Source organism: Zingiber officinale, chromosome 4A (assembly GCF_018446385.1).
Source record: "Zingiber officinale cultivar Zhangliang chromosome 4A, Zo_v1.1, whole genome shotgun sequence".
Lineage (NCBI taxonomy): Eukaryota > Viridiplantae > Streptophyta > Magnoliopsida > Zingiberales > Zingiberaceae > Zingiber > Zingiber officinale.
This window is the reverse complement of record NC_055992.1, coordinates 154754495-154772219: the sequence shown is the minus strand read 5'-3', so window position 1 is coordinate 154772219 and position 17725 is coordinate 154754495. Positions and strand designations below refer to the sequence as shown.

The following is a 17725-nucleotide window of genomic DNA, read 5'->3' as shown; positions in this document are numbered from 1 at the left end:
ATCTGGTAACCGTCTCGTTACCAAGTGTCGGTTCTCCGTACCCGCCAGACTTGACTCACCAAATGTCAGGTCAATCCTTTGGCCACACAGTTCCACTCTTATGAGTGTCGGTCCTCGCATGACCTACTTAGACTTTCGAGCGCGGATGTCCGATCAACCCAGTCCCTTGGATTTCCTTTGCTGCTTCATTCGCTGGGAGTCTTCAGGACTTTTGCTTTCTAACTTCTTAAGGGACTTTTCCAGCATAGTTTCACTCACTGGGACTTTGCGTTGCTTCACTCACCAGAACTTTTCAACACCAAGTGTTCGGTCAACATTGACCCACTTGAATTCTCCTTCTTGTGCCAACCTTCCCGTTGGTCTTGTCCATGTCTAACTTTCAGTTAGGACTTTCTTAGTCAAGTATCTGGTCAATCTTGACCTACTTGATTTTTGGTCAACCTTCGATCGTCAATCTCCCAAATGGACAATTACATTAGCAATCTCCATATATCGTCAAACATCAAAACTCAAACATCAAGACTCAAGCTCGAGCCAACTCAAGCTTAGTCAACTTGGTCAACTTTGACCTAGGGGAAATTGCACCAATAGACGTATGGTTCAAAGTTCCAGAGGGTTTGTGTATAATGGAGCACAGATACAAGAGAAGGGAAGTCCAAAACGAACAAACTAAAAAATCAATTACCAGCTGGGAAGTAGCTTTTTTGGATATTTGGTTCAGTGACAAATAGCTGTTCCAGTTTCTTTCAGATCAAGTGATGGCAAAATAGTCACTAGTTTACCATGATTAAAATAGGTTAAAAGAGATTCTTTTGCGAGTTTCCTATCTGAAATGGCTTTTCCAAGTAACTATATGCAGTGAATACATCTTATTATGGCACTATTCTCCTTTAGCAGTGTCTATGTTTTCTTGGTTCATTGCTTGCATCAAAATAAATAGGGAGGGACTTAACGATGATCTCTTTGTCGGAATCTGTGATGGCCCCCACTTGTGTTGGAATGCTTAAGCATAAGCAAGGATGCTGTAACCATATTCTCTGTTTGTGTGAATTTCCTCAAGTTGTCCTGCTTATTTGCTTTGAGAAGCAACATACATATTTTTGTTTTATCATATAGGAATTATTTAGTGAGATAGTTGACATCTCACGCTTTTAATTTGCAACATGTAGTTTCATTACATAGGAATTCTTTAGTGAGCTAGTTGACATGTTCTGCACTTTAATTTGTTTTGCACCTTCTGAATCTATTAGTCACGATCTTAGTGGGTTCCTTGAATTTTTTCAATTTGCCTCTGCTAATTCAATACTACTAAAACTCGTCAGTTTATCTGATTCAAACTTCCAATAAAGCAGAGAATGTTATGATCTGACCATGACAGAGAATTTTATGAATGAAATGCAGGGTTCGTGACATTATGCAAAGAGATGCAGAGGAAGATCCTGCTGAAAATCCAAATGCTTTGCGGGCGAGGCTTCTAGTTAATCAGGTTTTTTTATTCACCTGGGCTACACTGTATTGGATTTAGTTTGAATCTGCAATATGTTCGATCATATACAGCATGAGTACTATCTAAACCTTAACGGATCAGACTGAACTTGTTTACTAACATATATATCGTCTTGTCCAGTATCAGTAAAAACTCTGAATTACTAAGTTCAGATAGCTTGCTTCTCTGCACCTAACCAATAGGCATAACCAAGGTTTGGGATCTCGTGTTGAGTCGGTTGAAATGGGCAAAACATTTAGTTTCGCACCGGCACCAGCACGAATCCAGCACCAGTCCTGCCGCAACCGCAAAGGCATTACGACGCTCGCTGTTGCGCAGGAAGGTCACCGCGATGCCCGCGGCCATGCAGGAAGGGTGTCACGACGCCTACAGTCACATAAGAGGGGTCACGCGACCCCCGTGACCGCACAGGAGGGGCCGCGCGACACCCGTGACCGCACAGGAGGGGCCGCGCGACACCCGCGGCCGCGTCGGAGGGGCCGCGCGATCTCGGCGGTCACACCAGACGGGTCATGCAACACCAACGGCCATCGGCGGCTGCGTTGGATGGGTGCCCAGTCGCATTCTATTTTTTTAATTAAATATTTTTTTTAGTTAAAACAATTCCTAGAGTGAATTGGGATGATTCAAAGAGGCTTAATTAAATCCTAATAAAATTAATTAATTAATTATTTTATTTATTTTAATTTTAAAAATATATAATAAATATTTTTTTAATTTATTTATTTTAGTTATGTTATTAATTTTTTAATAATCTAATTATCTCTAATTGAAATAAATAATAAAAAAATTAAAAAATCTAATTAAATTATTCCATTAAAATATATAAAAATTAATTTAAAACTCTAAAAAATTCGAATAAAATATGATATATTTCTAAAATCCTTCGTAGATATTGTGCGGGAGGGACCATGATTTTTTTAGTATTTTGATTTAGTTAATTTTTTATTTTTGAAATATCTATTTTTTTATAAATAAACTATTATTAATAATAATTATAAAATATTAAAAATTATTTCAAAATTTTTAAATAATTTTAAATTTTAATAAATATTTTACAAAATAATTTAAAAATTATTAAATAATTTTAAAATTAAACATAAATTTAAAATAATCTAAAAAATTTAAAAAATATATAATTCTTAAACATTTCAAATAAAATTTTAAAAATTAAAAATTTACAAATACATTAAAAAAATAATTTAAAATTTGTAAATAACTTTATATTTATTTTTATAATTTTAAATATAGTTTTGAATTTTAAGAATTATTTATTTTTTAAAATACTTTTTATAAAAAATTAATAGGCATTATTTTATGAGAAAATATTAAAATATAAATTCAACATCTCAAATATAAACATCTTTAATAATCAAATATTAATATATATTAATATTTATATTTAAAAAATACCGAAACTATATTGTCACGGCACGATATGATACCGAAACCATATCGTTCCGGTCTGGGACCGAAACCTCAGCACGGGTCGAGATTTTAAACCTTGGGCATAACAACCAATTTTTTTTAATAAAATGATTGTTGATCCTCCTCTCGATAGCTATGCTTGCAGGAACCTCTGATGGAGGCCTCCTTCCTTGTCTTCTTCAGCTACTTGGAGTTTGTTTCTAACTATCTTGCCATTTTGCCACGAGACCCTTGTTTATCACTCCCTCTTCCTTTCCATGCTTCATTGCTCGCAAAATCTGCTTCTCCTGCTACCATCATCATATTTGACCTTTTACTCTCTGTCTTCACCTCAGTCAGTCTTTGCTCATTGCAGCGTGTGCTAGATTCACCAAAGTCCAAAGGTGCTTTAATGAGGACAGCAGATAGGATGGTGGACGGTGATGATAGATGTTCGATGTGGTTGCCACTTTCATCGTTTTACATGTGATGGTCAGTGGTTGTGGTTCTACGATTGAGGGTGGCAATGAGAACGTTGGTGAGAGCTTTGAAAGGGAAAGAAGAGAACCCATAAATCAGGCATGCTTGAACCATTGGCCTCATTTAAAAGAATTAAATTGTCGTTTCTTCTACATCCAATATTTCTTGTGCAAGGCATTAACGCTATTTCTTTACCACTGAAATTTGCAACTCGTAATTTCTTTACCTGACATATTCAATCTAATATATTTTTTCCTTTCTAGTTCTATCCTATAGATTTGGATATATCTTTTAGAACACCTATACTTTAGGCTAAATTTAAATGTTTCTATACTATACACCATTGTTGTTTGCCCGTATACAGTTGATCCTCATATGATAAAATTGTTATTAGTACCGCAGTTGATGTCGGTGTGGAAGTCATGAATGTGGGAACTCTACACTTTCTTATTAAACCCTGCAATATATTTCGAATGCTCATTCGTAGTTATTTTGTTTGCTTGATGAAGGTGGACAGGAAGTTAGTGAAGCAGACTGTCATGACATCTGTGTATGGTGTAACTTATGTTGGCGCTCGTGATCAAATCAAAAAAAGATTAAAAGAGAGAAACCTTGTTGCTGACGATGCAGAGATATTTAGTGCTTCATGTTATGCTGCCAAAGTGAGAGTCCATTGTTTTACCAGTTTTTTCTTTCTTTATATACTATATTTTTATTTTGATTGTCGTCTATTTTGCTGAAAAATCTGTTATCGCTTGAACAGACTACTTTAACTGCATTAGGGCAGATGTTCGAATCTGCACGGAAGATCATGAGCTGGCTCGGTGACTGTGCAAAGGTCTGTATCGTTTAGTTAATCATTTATGTTCCAAAGATAACTGAACTTGAAATCAACAATGTCGAATGCTTTTCAACTCATAAAAATAGTCTTTAACAACGTAATAATCTGAGTCGTATTGGTCATAGACTATTGCTTCACAAAACCATCCGGTAAGATGGACTACACCTCTTGGACTTCCCGTAGTTCAACCGTACCGTGCATTAGGAACACGTCAAGTAAGTCATATTTTAACCTACTGATCTTATTACCATCTTCATTCTTCTTTGCTTGACATCAACTTCTCTCAGTATTGTCGTTACATATCTTGCAGATTAGAACATCTCTTCAGCTATTGACCTTACAGCAAGAAACCGAGAAGGTCTACTGCTTTTCTTGATCAACATTAGATGTTCTATTTTTAACGTTTCTGTCGCTTCTGCAGGTCATGGTGAAACGACAAAAGACAGCATTTCCCCCAAACTTTGTTCACTCCCTCGATGGATCACACATGATGTTGACTGCGCTTGCTTGTAAAAAAGCAGGATTAGCATTTGCAGGTTCTTTCTTTTATTGGGTGATGCCTTGTAGATATCTAAGTTGATTCGCATATTATTATTATTTCCTTTACCTTGCAGGAGTCCATGATTCATACTGGACACACGCATGCGATGTAGATCAATTGAATAGAATTCTTCGGGAAAAGTTTGTGGAACTTTACGAGACTCCCATACTAGAAAATGTAACCGACATCTTTTATCATTATCAGCTACTTCAATAACTGAAGAATTTTAAGGCGATGTTCCTTTTCTTTTTTGTATTTTGCAGTTGCTGGAGAGTTTTGAGAAATCATTCCCCGGTCTATGCTTCCCACCATTGCCTGAACGGGGCGATTTCAACCTGAACGAAGTTCTTGATTCTCCATATTTTTTCAACTAAGATGGCAGTTTACAGCTCTTTACCTTATCAGTTGCTGTACAGATACATTTGCATTGTCGTCATCATCACTGCTGTCGTGGCACTCTGCAGCCCTACTATGACAAGATTTAATGCGCGTCTGGCTATCGAGCCATCATTGTCAAAATGAAGACAACCGAGACGGCCCACCTCAGATTATCAACATGATAGAAGAGCTGATCAAAACAATAAATCGCAAGTCTTGTAGAAGGCATCGAGGGGATTCCTCTTATATGTAACACACTGAGCAGGCGAGGTCTCAGCGAAGTAAAAATTCTGGTGTTCTTCGATTCTGGATCACCATCTGTAATGTATCGAGTGCCAATTGTAGTATTGGTTAGATAGGGTGGTGAGAAAACGCTGCGTATAGTTCGTATAGTTCTTAACTGCTGTCACTTTGATCCATCTCTTCTCTTCAAGTACATTTATATTCCTTTAGGTTGAAGGTCTCTTGAGTTGAGATTTAAAAAACAGGCAAAAAAGACCTTTATTTATCTAAAAATGTTCCTCTATTCCTGACTTTTGAATTACTTTATGCGATGGAAAGGATGAAAAGTGATATATATAAACTGATAGAGATTCATATGTAATTTTATTAATTTTCAGATTCCTTTAATGGTGTACTAGATTTTACATATAGTAGAGTATATGAGAGTTTATTTTTATAATTTATTTTTAGCTCTTGGTGTTATGGTGTGAGAGCTAGTGGGGATGACAATGGGATGGGGTTTGAATTTCATCTCCATCCTCGTTCCCATCTCCATCTTGTCGGGTTCAGGGAATTTTTGAACCCAAATAATCAGGAATCAAATTTTCATCTCGGTTCCATCTCTATTTTTATCTCTAAATTAATTTAATATTATTATTGTTTTACTATTAATATTAATATCAGTATTAATACTAATTTTATTATTAATATTTTAAATTTTTTTAATATGGGATGGGTATTTTAGATAATAAAGATTTAAATTTTATCTATGATATATTACATATGGAGAGTTTGAAAAATTTATGACGCTGAGTGTGATTAATTTTCAGTACGTCGGTCGGTTTTTAAGAATAATCGGATTATAAAAGATGAATACCGGAATAAAAAAAATAAATGAGTTTAATTTTGTAATTAATAATAATAATAATTTAAACTCTCATCTGAAAAATAAAAATAAAAATCTTTAGATAGTTTTCAAAATTTTAGAAGCATTTTTCAATGCTAACATTTCTTGGATTAATTATTAAAGTCGCATTGAGCATTTTAATGCAAATTCACAAGACAAATGAAATTCATCATCATGATGATAAAAGATGATTAGTTTGTTTCAATGTCTTCACCAATGTATCTCCTAATCAATATGAAAGAAGTAAATCATGGACGAAAATCATCATATTTATATGGAAGGATAGTCTTAATGCAATGACGGAATTTCTATTGTACGATTTTAAAATTATGAATTTAACTATCATTTTAACACAATAATACTTAATAATGAATTTTAGCCAAGAAGTGAACAGCCATTATATTCGGAGAGCCTGGATTCCAAATCTTACTTTTGAGACTTCTAAAATGGAAATTGGATCCGAGGCTTACAAAAAGTTGTCAAATTTAACTCACTTATCACTTGATTAAACAGCAATTGATAATATTTATATGCCTAATGGACATCTTAGTACATACAAACATTTGAACAACACTATTGTTCTTGTAACAAATAGAACAAAGATTGCTCAACATGAAATGGATAAAAGATTATATCTAGACACACATACGTTGCATTTCAAGTAAATTGGTTTCTGCTCATTGATGTTGTATAACACACAAGAATGTGACTTACATATTGTATTCCCAATAAGTTGGCGGTGTTGCTTATGCTTCTCTGACTGGACCAACCAGATTGGCTGGGTCGAGACCAATCCTGTAACGCCTCAAGTTTTTTTTTTTTTTTAACAAATCATATAAATATAACTATGGATGTCACTTGTTCATACTTCCATAGTGAGTTCTCAATTCAAGACAATTATATAGATGGTTCTTAAGACATAAGTTAATGCGAAAACTAAACTGGAATATCTTCGGGTTGTGCTGTCGTGGTCCCGAGCTGGCTCACTAGCCAATGCTTCCTGTCTCACTTGTCCCATTGTCTGAAAAAAAGTTAAAGTCAGTGTGTCGAAAGATTCAGTATATTCAAAATCTTGTTATGCGATAGTTAGCGTCCATAATCTAGTGCACTAAGGGAAGCCCCCTTTTAGATAACCTGGGACTTTCCTACCGACGTACTGGTAGAGAATATGTGAGCATAGACATCTACTTAAGTATGAGAGCATAAATATAAGCATGGAAATGGATTTAGGATAATGATAGACTTTGATCATGTACAAAGGTATAGACGTAAACATAAGCATAAACATAAACATAAATATAGACATAAATATAAATATAAACATAAACATAAACATTGGCGTAAACATAAACATACCTTGAACATATCTGCATGTGTACTTATAAACGTATCGTAGTGGTGGCTTGGCTGCATATAACATTACCGTAACATAAGTTGTTGATCAGACAAGTACCTTAGCTAGGTTGGCGGGGACTGTTCCTTGGAACGAATCCCCTATCCATGTATGATTTTGGTGCGCTCTCTGGGCTTAGGTCCCCGGTTTATCCCATTGTTCCAATTCATGAGGGTTATTTGGCAAGCTCCCTTGGCTTAGGTCCCCGGTTCATAACTTAACCCATAATAAGATTTGGAAAGCTCCTCGGGCTTAGGCCCCCGGTTCATAACTTAACCCATAATAAGATTTGGAAAGCTCCTCGGGTTAGGTCACCGGTTCATAACTTAACTCATAATAAGATTTGGTAAGCTCCCCATACTTAGGTCCCCGGTTCATAACTTAACCCATAATAAGATTTGGTATGCTTCCCGGGCTTAGGTCCCCGATTACAACCAACCACTTCATTCCATAAACATAGACATAAGCATAAGCATAATCATAATCATAATCACTACATAGGCATGAATATAAGAATGTACATAAACCAAAACATATAACCCTTACATAGGCATGCGCTCAAACATACATATATAAGTATGATTACTACGTAAGCATGAAATGCAATTATTAACAGGTGCATCACCGTAAGTGGGTTCATTTCATGAGCATTCAAGGTTATCAAAATGAGAAGCAAAGAATAACAGCATGAAACTTACCTAACCTATAGATCTGAAATCTAGATGTAGCCATTAAAGTCCCCTAAATTACCATGATGTGAGGAGCAAGAGTAACTCAAAACATTCATACTAAATTTTGAAGATTACAAGTTTTAGGAGCTAGCATGGTATTGACTTCCAAATAGCAAAAGAGTATAGGAATCTATAAAATATGAACTGTACAAATCTAAAGAAGCTAACATGGTATCATTTCCTCAACACATACATACAACCAAAACTGAAACTCATTTAGGGTACCTAACAAAGTTGAACATGATGAACTAAAATAAAACATGATATGAGAAAGACATGAAGAAATCATAGAACAACATCATGATGAATATGACCCTTAGAAAACTACTCTTATCATGTCCAAAACTTGCAAGACCAATAACATAATTTGAGCATGCATAGTTCTCTAGTCTCTAAAAAAGGTAGATCCGCTACCTTAGCGGCCCCCCTAGTGCCGATCCCACGGATATGGAGGGAGGTTTATGCAGGTACACAGGCCATAGGCGCATGGCGGGGTAAACCCCAGGTCGTCAGTTCTCTAGTCTCTAAGAGTAAACTAATAGTAAAACATGAAGACTCGTAGTACATCATCATGATAACTAAACCTCTATAACAGAATTTAAACCAATCCTTAAAGAATCTAAAACTTGGAAGTTCTACTCTATAAATTGAGCATGCAAATTTTTCTAACTTTTAAGGGTAAACATGAAGTAACTTGTAGTGCAACATCGTGATAACTATATAACTTCTAAAATAGAGTTTTAGTATGAATACGAAACCTACAAGTTTTAAATTTAATGGGAACATAAATAATTCTCTAGCTTTCGTGTAGAGGTGAGGAAGGAACCTAAATCATGGTATCATCTTTTTAAAAACACAAAAGGACATAGGGTTCCATAAACATCTGAAACTTACAAGTCCTAAAATCCATTAGAAGCATAAACACTTTTCTAATTTCCAAATAGAGATGAAGAAGGAACTTAAACCATAACATCAACTTCTTAAAATCGAAAAGAACATAGAAATCTATAGAATCCAAAATCCTCCATTTATACAAACCATTAAAAACTTAAGAAGAGAACTTAAACTAGAGCATCATACTTCAACTCATGGTAACCGAAGTTCACCAACCATAGAAACTAACTAAAGTATTACAAGTTAGGGAGCATGCCTTAAGTATTTAGCTCCTAACTCCTTGTCTTCCTTTGAAGCTCTAGCACCGGTGGAGAAACAAAAAGGGGGCGGAAAACCTTCTTAGGGTAAGGTTTAAATAGAAGAGGGAGCTTAAGACCTTGTTTTCCTTTCTATATACTAAGTCATTAATTGCATTAATTTCATACATATTTATATTCATATACTATTTTTATATTTATATATATCCATGTATATATATCACATATACATGGTAATATATTTAATTCATATTATAATATTGAACCATGTTAAATATAGGCGTTCCATTAAATTTATATTATATAAATAATTTTACGTTGAAGAATATCTTCAACATCACATATTAAATCTCCTATATATATATATATGATCCGGTGGTAAGGCCGGAGGACCCTCATGAGGGAAAGGTCAACGACGCGTGGGGGTCAACAGTCAAAGGGGGGTCAATCCCATGGGTTCGACGAGCGGGCGAGACAGGCCGAGCACTAGGCAATGATTTTCACCCGAGAGAGTAACCAGCTGGCCGTGAGCCCAAATTTCCAAGGGAAAAAGATCATATGGCCGAGCGGATAGTCCGCTCGGATCATATGGCTGAGCGGATAGTCCGCTCGGATCATATGGCCGAGCGGATAGTCCGCTCGGTCGCATTGCAAATCAAGAGTGAAGGCCGAGCGGAGGTCTACTCGGCCAGGGTCTCAGACGATACGAGCCGAGCGGACGGACAACCCTCAACCTTCCCGGACGGACGACCACCTATGCCGAACCAGAGACGAATGCTCTGGCCGAGCGGCTTGATGGTCGATCCGTGAAGAGGAAGTCAAAGAGTAGGGGACAGTGTGAACGTCATCTCAGTAACCCCTGTTGCTGACAACAGACATGTTCAAAGACCAGACCATACTCAGTATTGTGCGATCGAATGTTCTGCTGTCCCATCAAGAAGACGCTCAGACTGTAGCGGTATGGAGTCAGACGTGCTCTTCTGACAAGCCCATGCTGCGGTATGGGATATGACACATGTATACCTCAGTTTGTGTGCACCAAGTTCCCGTGGCTCTATATAAAGGCCATTAGACTTCACCGGAGGTATGCAATCAAGGATCCCTGGAGCCACTTTCTTACTGTTCATCTTTCTGACTTGAGCGTCGGAGGGTCGTCGCTGGGAACCCTTTCCCGTCCCGACTTCTTTGCAGGTTCGCCGGAGCTCCACACGACCAGTCGAAGATCTACGTCAGCAACCGGAGAGCGCCACGTGCCCAGCGTCCGTTGATTCAGCGTTCGGACAGGATCAATATATATATATATATATATATATATATTATAATTTTCCTATTTCCATTATTTATGCTATAATATTATTTATATGGATCAAATTTACTATATATATCCATCACATATACAAAATAATATATAATTCACATTGATAGTTTCCTAGTATTTTAATCTTATATTTTATTTATGCATTGATTAGATGAATATCCCATAAAATTTATACACTAAGTCTTTATAAATTTTATTATACTAAATCATAAAAATTTATTTTCATATGTTATATAAATTTTTATCTACATGTTAAATCTTATAACTTTATATAAAAATTTATTCACATGAGTTATATAAATTTTTATATATTAATATTCTCATGGGTTATTATTTACTAAGTCATATAAATTTTATATAAAAATTTATATACATGGGTTATATAAATTTTTATATACACATTTATTTTTTTAATTAAATTTTATACATATTTATATTTTTCCTTATACACATCATCCTTTCCTGGATTATGTATAATTATCTTAATTATATATATAAATCTGAATTTTCTAATTATTTAGTAAGTTAATAAAAATTTATATCATGCGTCATATAAATTTTTTATGCACATTTATGGAATTATATCATATATATATCAAATTTTCTTTTGTGATCACTTAGATATATTAGAAATATTATTGCTAATAATATTAATTACTAATTAATTATATTAATTGAATATGGTGTTCTACTATGTCAAAATATTAATCAAGTAACTAATATAATAATTTAAGTTAATATTCGCATTTTAAAACGTGATTATTGATTTTGGGGCTACAAATCCAGTCTGATTCGAACAATGTAAAACTTCTAGTTGAGCAGGATTCTTGATGGGTGTGTTCAGCCAAAAAAACTGAGGCTTGGAGTTGGGTTCGACTGGATTTCAAAACATTACTACTAGTGAAGAAAAGAATCAAACTAACCATCTAATTACAAATAAGGTTTAAAAATCTTAAATCATGTCGGAGTTTCGATCAACGACTGAAATGAAACGATACTATTTTAATATCGTATCAACATTTCAATGTAAGATGTCGATAATGGATTGAAAGTTCAAGAAAGAAGAAAATGTAGTATAGTAAAGAGACATTATATGTGCCAAGTATAATTTTAAATCTTGTATCATGTCATATGAGACAAAATATATTATTTTAATAAAATCTCTTTTCTTTATTGTATCTTCTTCGTTCTTCAATTTCTAATTTATTACCGACACAATGTATAAAAGCGTCCACACGATATTAATTAGAATGATATTTTTCCGATAAAAACCGAAATAATAACACAGACACAAATATTATCTTGACTCTATATTTTCTCCATGTATACATCAGACACAAAAAGTACTTCTTTTGTGTAAATTCTTTATAAATTTTTTTGTAAAGAATATTTGATTCTTCAGTTCAATCAACATGGTTGTAAGTAGTTGCAATTAATTACCATGTCCCAAATCATTCAAATTTATAGAGTGAAGTAAAAAAATGTCACCTTCTGCAGCATTGATTGCAGACCAGCTTTACCTTGGATCCCGTTTGTGAATGTCAATTGCTGATTCAAGCTCAGGCTAACAATCATCAGGTTCGAAAGTACCCAACAGCCGCAAGGACCTGCATAGCTTCCAAAAAAAGACAAATTTCTGGCCTTCCGTTGCTAAGAACAACATAGATAAGCATTTCCGAATAGATTTACAGGAAAGAAAAGTTGAGAGATCATAGTATTGTCACCGGACAAATTTCCAACCGACTCGGCATCAATCACAGTGCCAGTGGATCTGCAAGTTCAGATTGCAAGAACAACGCATCCCCCTCGCAAGATCCAAATAATCAAACGGATAAATCAAGAAAAAAAGAAGAGGGAGGAGGATGCGGAAGTCCGGATGCAGAGGTTTATCGACCGATTCCCCCATTGTTACATCCAGAAAGAGAAGAGAGAGAACAAGGATAGGAAAAGATCGATAAACCGCTGCGTCCAGAGATCGACAAGTCGAATCGCGAGCGGAGAGGGAGAAGGGAAGATAGAACTCACTCACCGGGTGGCCATCGTCCGACGCCGGCCGTTCTTCTGGATCGGTGGAGAAGGGATGCGATTTGAAAAGCGAATCAAATCGTCGAAGAAAAAGAATTGAAAGCGAGGAAGGGTGATGGAGATTTATCATTCGCTACCCGCTTGGGTACCCGTGTTGTGGCGAGAGAAAGGTAGAAAAGGCGGAGCCAACGGGTGGGTCCCAATGGTAGCGTTGGGTTGCTTGTAACCTGGTACCGATGGAAAACTGGAGGATCTGCTGGGTTGGTTGGCAGAAAGAAGAATGCAAGATTCCCCGGTATCTCCGCAAGTGAATAAGTGATGCCTTTGGCACAAGTGGATATGAGGTTAACAACTCTTTTATATACTCGATTATCTGTTTATTTAATCGAATCTAATAAAAATTTCTTGATATCCTTCTTTATTCGAGTCAGATATCAACTTCTTTATCCGGATCGGATATCAACTTCATCAAATTCGAAAGAAATTACCCTATAATCAAATGGTTCGTAAAAAAATGTAACCTATTCAATATATATAATTATATATAATTAATTAAATAATAAATTTGAAAAACTAATTATTAATATAGATGAATAAATTTTTATATATTATATTTATTAATAAAATTCTTAAATAAATAAACTCTTAAAATCAAGTTCATTAACTAATTAAAAAACTTAATTATATAAATATTTTAAACGATCAGACATATAAACACTAAATCAAATCTAAATAGTCATTTCAATTATTTAATTTATTTTATACTCAGCTCGATTACTTGTCAAATAAACTAACTTGAGTAATATAAAACTTGATTGAGCTGGACTCATCATTCCACATCCACATCCACATCCACATGTAAAAGAATGCATGATGATCAGATACTTTGTACTCTGTCAATAAAATACACCCGACTTTCGATGGAAGATTACTAAAAAAGAATAGATTTACCGACTAATTGGATATGTGCTGGCTCAGCTGACTCCATGATGATGAAGTTGTGGCCTAGAGGAATCTGTTGGCTGAAGAGCTGCCCTGAGGCGGCGCTGGAGGTAGCCTGTTTGGCATTCGCCGGTCACCGGAATTCAGACCTGAGCCACCATTCTGTGGTGAGTCGCTGGACCGGAAACTACCACGGCTATCGGCACTTTTTGATCTGGGTGACCCCCTGAACGAGTCACGGACTGGCCCTTTGGAACCGGCATCAAATGCCGACCTCCAGTCATCACCTGAAGCAGCATTTCTCCTCGGGCTCCTTTCTGCACATGAATGATCTTCACAAGTTAACAAGAATTGCAAGTCTATGTCACTTAAAAAGAGAATTTACAAAGCCATTCTTTAAGGTAAGGCCAGAACTGTGAGCAAAATTTTACACATCGAAAGACCATAACTCAGAGTAGGATTGCTGACGAAAAAGAATACCTATTTCAGTGTCACCATTAGACCAGTTAGCTGCCGATGCTCGGTTATCATGAACGCTAAGCTGGCGTGTAATCTTTGAAAGCAGAGACTGCTGCTTTTGGAATTTCTCTCTTCGGTGCTTAACGTTTTGGTCCTCTAGTAGTAGTTCTTCAATCCTTGCTATGCTTTGAGCACTATAAGGAATAGGCAGAAAAAAATGATACTAAATGTTGAACTTGCACATTGATGAGCTGAACAAATATATGCTTTTCTGCAAGTTGAAATTTTTAAACAGAAAAAAATCTTGAAAATGAATTATCAATTACTTATTATATTGCATCCCAAGCAATAAAAGGCTGGTGATAGTTGCTAATTCTTAAGTACTGATAAGCGGAATCCCCTGACGACTAGACAATTCCAAGCAATCAGATCAATAACTGGAAGCTAGTGTGATAGTTGTTAATTCTAATGTAGAATCAACAAAACAGTGGATTTTGAAAATGTATTAACTATTAACAATCGTGGACCCGAAGTGTGCATTGTGCTTAGTAAAAAGGAAATTATTTTGTTTCCTAATCTGTGCAAATTTCTACATGTAAAAAGAAAGCATCTAGCCAACCTTATGGAGCTATATAGCTGGTTGAGCATGTCTTCCTTAGTTTTCTCCACTTGGCAAAGCACAACTGCCTGCTTAGCAAAATGAGAGGCATGTTAAAAGGATTTGTTAATATTCAATCTAACTCCTAACAAAAAATCCCTGCCTTTGGAACGTTGGCAGCAAGACTATTCAAAACAGCCTCGACATAACCACGGACTTCTTGTGACATCCATCTAAGTTCTTCTTCTGGATCAGCTGGTTTTCTAGCCATAGTGTCCTACATATCCAAATAATCCTAAGAAAATTACAATGGCACCAAAGATCAAACTAAAAAGCATCATATAAGTGGCATTTTTTGGTTTGTAAATATTTATGGGTCTATGATCAGCAACAACATCGAGTGGTTATCCACAAACATGGGCAAATCAAAATTGTCTAGCAGCTTCAAGCAACCACATCCATGCATACATGAAAGCATGTGCGTAAAGGCAACTAAATGGAAAAGACAGGTTGAGAAGTGGTTATAATAGCATTGGGGTAAAACAGACTCTTCTGTCCCTGAAAGTGGTTTTCCAGGCTTGTAAAACTATTTTATGGGAATCTTATCAAAAGAACACATGAGATCAAATAGGTTTAGATATATCCTGATATTTTCATGAAAAATCAATTAATTTCAGTACTAACACTCTCCTGAATATGGAAATAGACCAGCCAAGACTTACAAGTGAACCATCTGAATGACTTTGTCTAATCGAAGTACTAGCTTCAAGACCAGATGAGCCTTTAGAAGGAATTTCCTTGGAAGATTTGCAAATATTCATTATCTTATTCACCCATTCAACTTTGTCCGCCATGCTCTCAGCCCTGAAAATTAATGCACTTTCCGCTGCAAGCTCCAGCCCATAATAATTGCATAAGAAACATGTGTTACATGAGGCAAACGTATCAAAAATCAGATATGCATTCTCAGGTTACCTTTAAGCACCGTCTTGTAAGCAACTTTGCTGGTTATCTTAAAATCTAAACTTGAAAGTTTATCTGATCCATTTGCTTTTTTTGATTCTTTGGAACCCTTAAGAGATTCCTCTTCTGAAGCTTCTTCAATGTTGCATTCCTGTGGGTTTAATGTCTTAGTCATGGAAGAAAATCCATAAATGAACATCTACACGAGCTACAGATTTAATTCTCATATATAATGATGAATATAAAGTTAATAGAGCCTGAATCCTTTGAGATATTACCAAGAATCACTAGACAACATGCAACCATCAATCATAGCTAGGACTTAACAGGAACCCAAACTTTCTAATCTAGAAGATGTTAAAACGTTTACATAATTATTGGCATTCTACTTGAGAGGTTGATTCCCTTTTTTCAGGAAATTCGAAGATCTCAAAAATAAATATATATCTTTGTGCGCCAACGAAATAGATGAGCGAGAAGAGGATGGGACAAAGATGGAAATTCTCATAAAACTCCTCCCAGATCAAGTCATCAAGCATATGCTTATGAGGGCAATAAAATCTACAATTGCTTTCCTAATGAGTCAGACGTGTACAATGAAACTCAAAGTAAGATCACCCCGCAATTACATTTAGCACACAATTATATTCCAATGTCTGGAATTTCTTTCAAATGTTAAGTTTTATTTCTAAAATTTTCATTTTATTAAAAACATCATTACTAAAACACCATTTAGGCATGAAAAAAGTTTCCATGTTTCTCAATTTTTTTATACAATGAAAACTCTAGCATTAACAGTTAACATGTCCAGATATGGTTATTAGACTCAAATCTTTTAATTAGAAGTTAACAACAATGTAGTCCAGTTGTAAGATTGGACTTGGAACATAGAAGAACAAGTAGACGATGGCAGAAAAGACCATGGTTTAAAATTTTGAGTCGTGTTTCGGTACCATATAGTGTCATGCCGATATAGTTCAGTATTATATATATATATATATAAAATTATTCCAATTATAGCAGGGAGTTGATTAAAATTATTAACCTAAAGTTGATCTAAACCCTAAGTTTAAAATGCCCTCTTACCACTATTCTGGCCCACGCGACGAGTCCAAATGCATTATGTGGGCCGGCATGCATCGCACGAGCCCGGCTATTGGCTCGGACGCGTCGCTCGGGCCTGCACGATGCGTATGGATGTGTCACGGCGCATTGGCATCGAAGGCGTGCTTGTATCGATGTCAGTCCGCAAGCAGAACAAGATGTTTCAGCTGTATCGAGTAACGGCTGGAGATTTCAATCCATGGGAAAGAACATTATCACCTGACCCAAAAAAATGTGGGGTTATGATTTTTTGTGTTGCATTTCATTTATTTTTTTATTTATGTTAAATACATATCTATCATGCTAAATGTTGGGAAATTCTGAATTTATCCTTTCAAAATGTTAGGATCCTATCTCTATTAACATTTTGCAAATTCATTAGTAAAAATATCCAAAGTGTGAAACATAAAAGATCCTTAACTACACTTACTGTGTTTTGCGTCTTAGACAACCAAAAGGAGCTATTTCTCGTCATTACTTAATTTTCCTTATTTTATAATGTTTCACAACCAGTTAGCATGCATATATGTTTTTTAATTCTGAAAAGCATCAAATATGTCACCAACCAGAAATGGAGGTGCTTTTGGTAAAGGAAAGACCCACTTGGATAGACAGATAGCAATTAAGAGTCTCCTGAGGACAGAAAGGTATTCAGTCCTTGATCACCCTTGTATGACCTTCAGGAGGCATTATGACCTTCTGATGTGAATATTTCTAAGTTGAAACATAGAAGACAGAAAGTTGCTTATTGCAGGGGT

General features: G+C 35.6%; 3 protein-coding genes across 18 annotated transcripts in view; 1 reads left to right on the top strand and 2 right to left on the bottom strand.

Annotated features, from left to right (window-relative positions):
• Positions 1–1344: 1344 nt before the first annotated feature.
• On the top strand, positions 1345–5680 carry LOC121971776 (DNA-directed RNA polymerase 1A-like). The gene is made up of 8 exons (XM_042523211.1): positions 1345–1486; positions 3904–4056; positions 4158–4232; positions 4361–4450; positions 4546–4593; positions 4657–4771; positions 4850–4953; positions 5040–5680. Exons 1-8 carry the CDS (start codon positions 1391–1393, stop codon positions 5148–5150), a joined length of 792 nt encoding a protein of 263 aa, XP_042379145.1. The 5' UTR covers positions 1345–1390; the 3' UTR covers positions 5151–5680.
• Positions 5681–6938: 1258 nt separating this feature from the next.
• Positions 6939–13213, bottom strand: LOC121971775. 15 transcript variants are annotated; one of them, XR_006109235.1, is made up of 4 exons: positions 12906–13209; positions 12566–12647; positions 12365–12483; positions 6939–7304 (listed from the first exon to the last, which is right to left on the bottom strand). XR_006109235.1 is itself a non-coding variant. In XM_042523208.1 (4 exons), the coding sequence occupies exons 1-4, from the start codon at positions 12914–12916 to the stop codon at positions 7167–7169; spliced, it is 315 nt and encodes a 104-aa protein (XP_042379142.1). In that variant the 5' UTR covers positions 12917–13200; the 3' UTR covers positions 6939–7166. The 15 variants fall into 15 exon arrangements, 2 of the variants coding, with proteins under 2 accessions (XP_042379142.1, XP_042379143.1); XR_006109233.1 differs by having other exon boundaries at positions 12365–12491; positions 12601–12681; positions 12906–13206; XR_006109229.1 differs by having other exon boundaries at positions 12601–12681; positions 12906–13202.
• Positions 13214–13696: 483 nt separating this feature from the next.
• The window catches only part of LOC121971773 (dynamin-2A-like), a 29867-nt gene continuing 25838 nt past the window's right edge, over positions 13697–17725 (bottom strand). The window contains exons 17-22 of one of the 2 annotated variants that reach the window (XM_042523206.1): positions 15876–16014; positions 15623–15786; positions 15064–15177; positions 14922–14989; positions 14324–14496; positions 13697–14160 (exon numbers count right to left, since the gene is read on the bottom strand). In XM_042523206.1, the coding sequence (XP_042379140.1) occupies positions 13907–14160; positions 14324–14496; positions 14922–14989; positions 15064–15177; positions 15623–15786; positions 15876–16014 (912 nt within the window). In that variant the 3' untranslated portion in view covers positions 13697–13906. Of the gene's footprint in view, positions 14161–14323; positions 14497–14921; positions 14990–15063; positions 15178–15622; positions 15787–15875; positions 16015–17725 lie in introns of those variants that run through there. The other variant, XM_042523207.1, reaches the window with a different exon arrangement.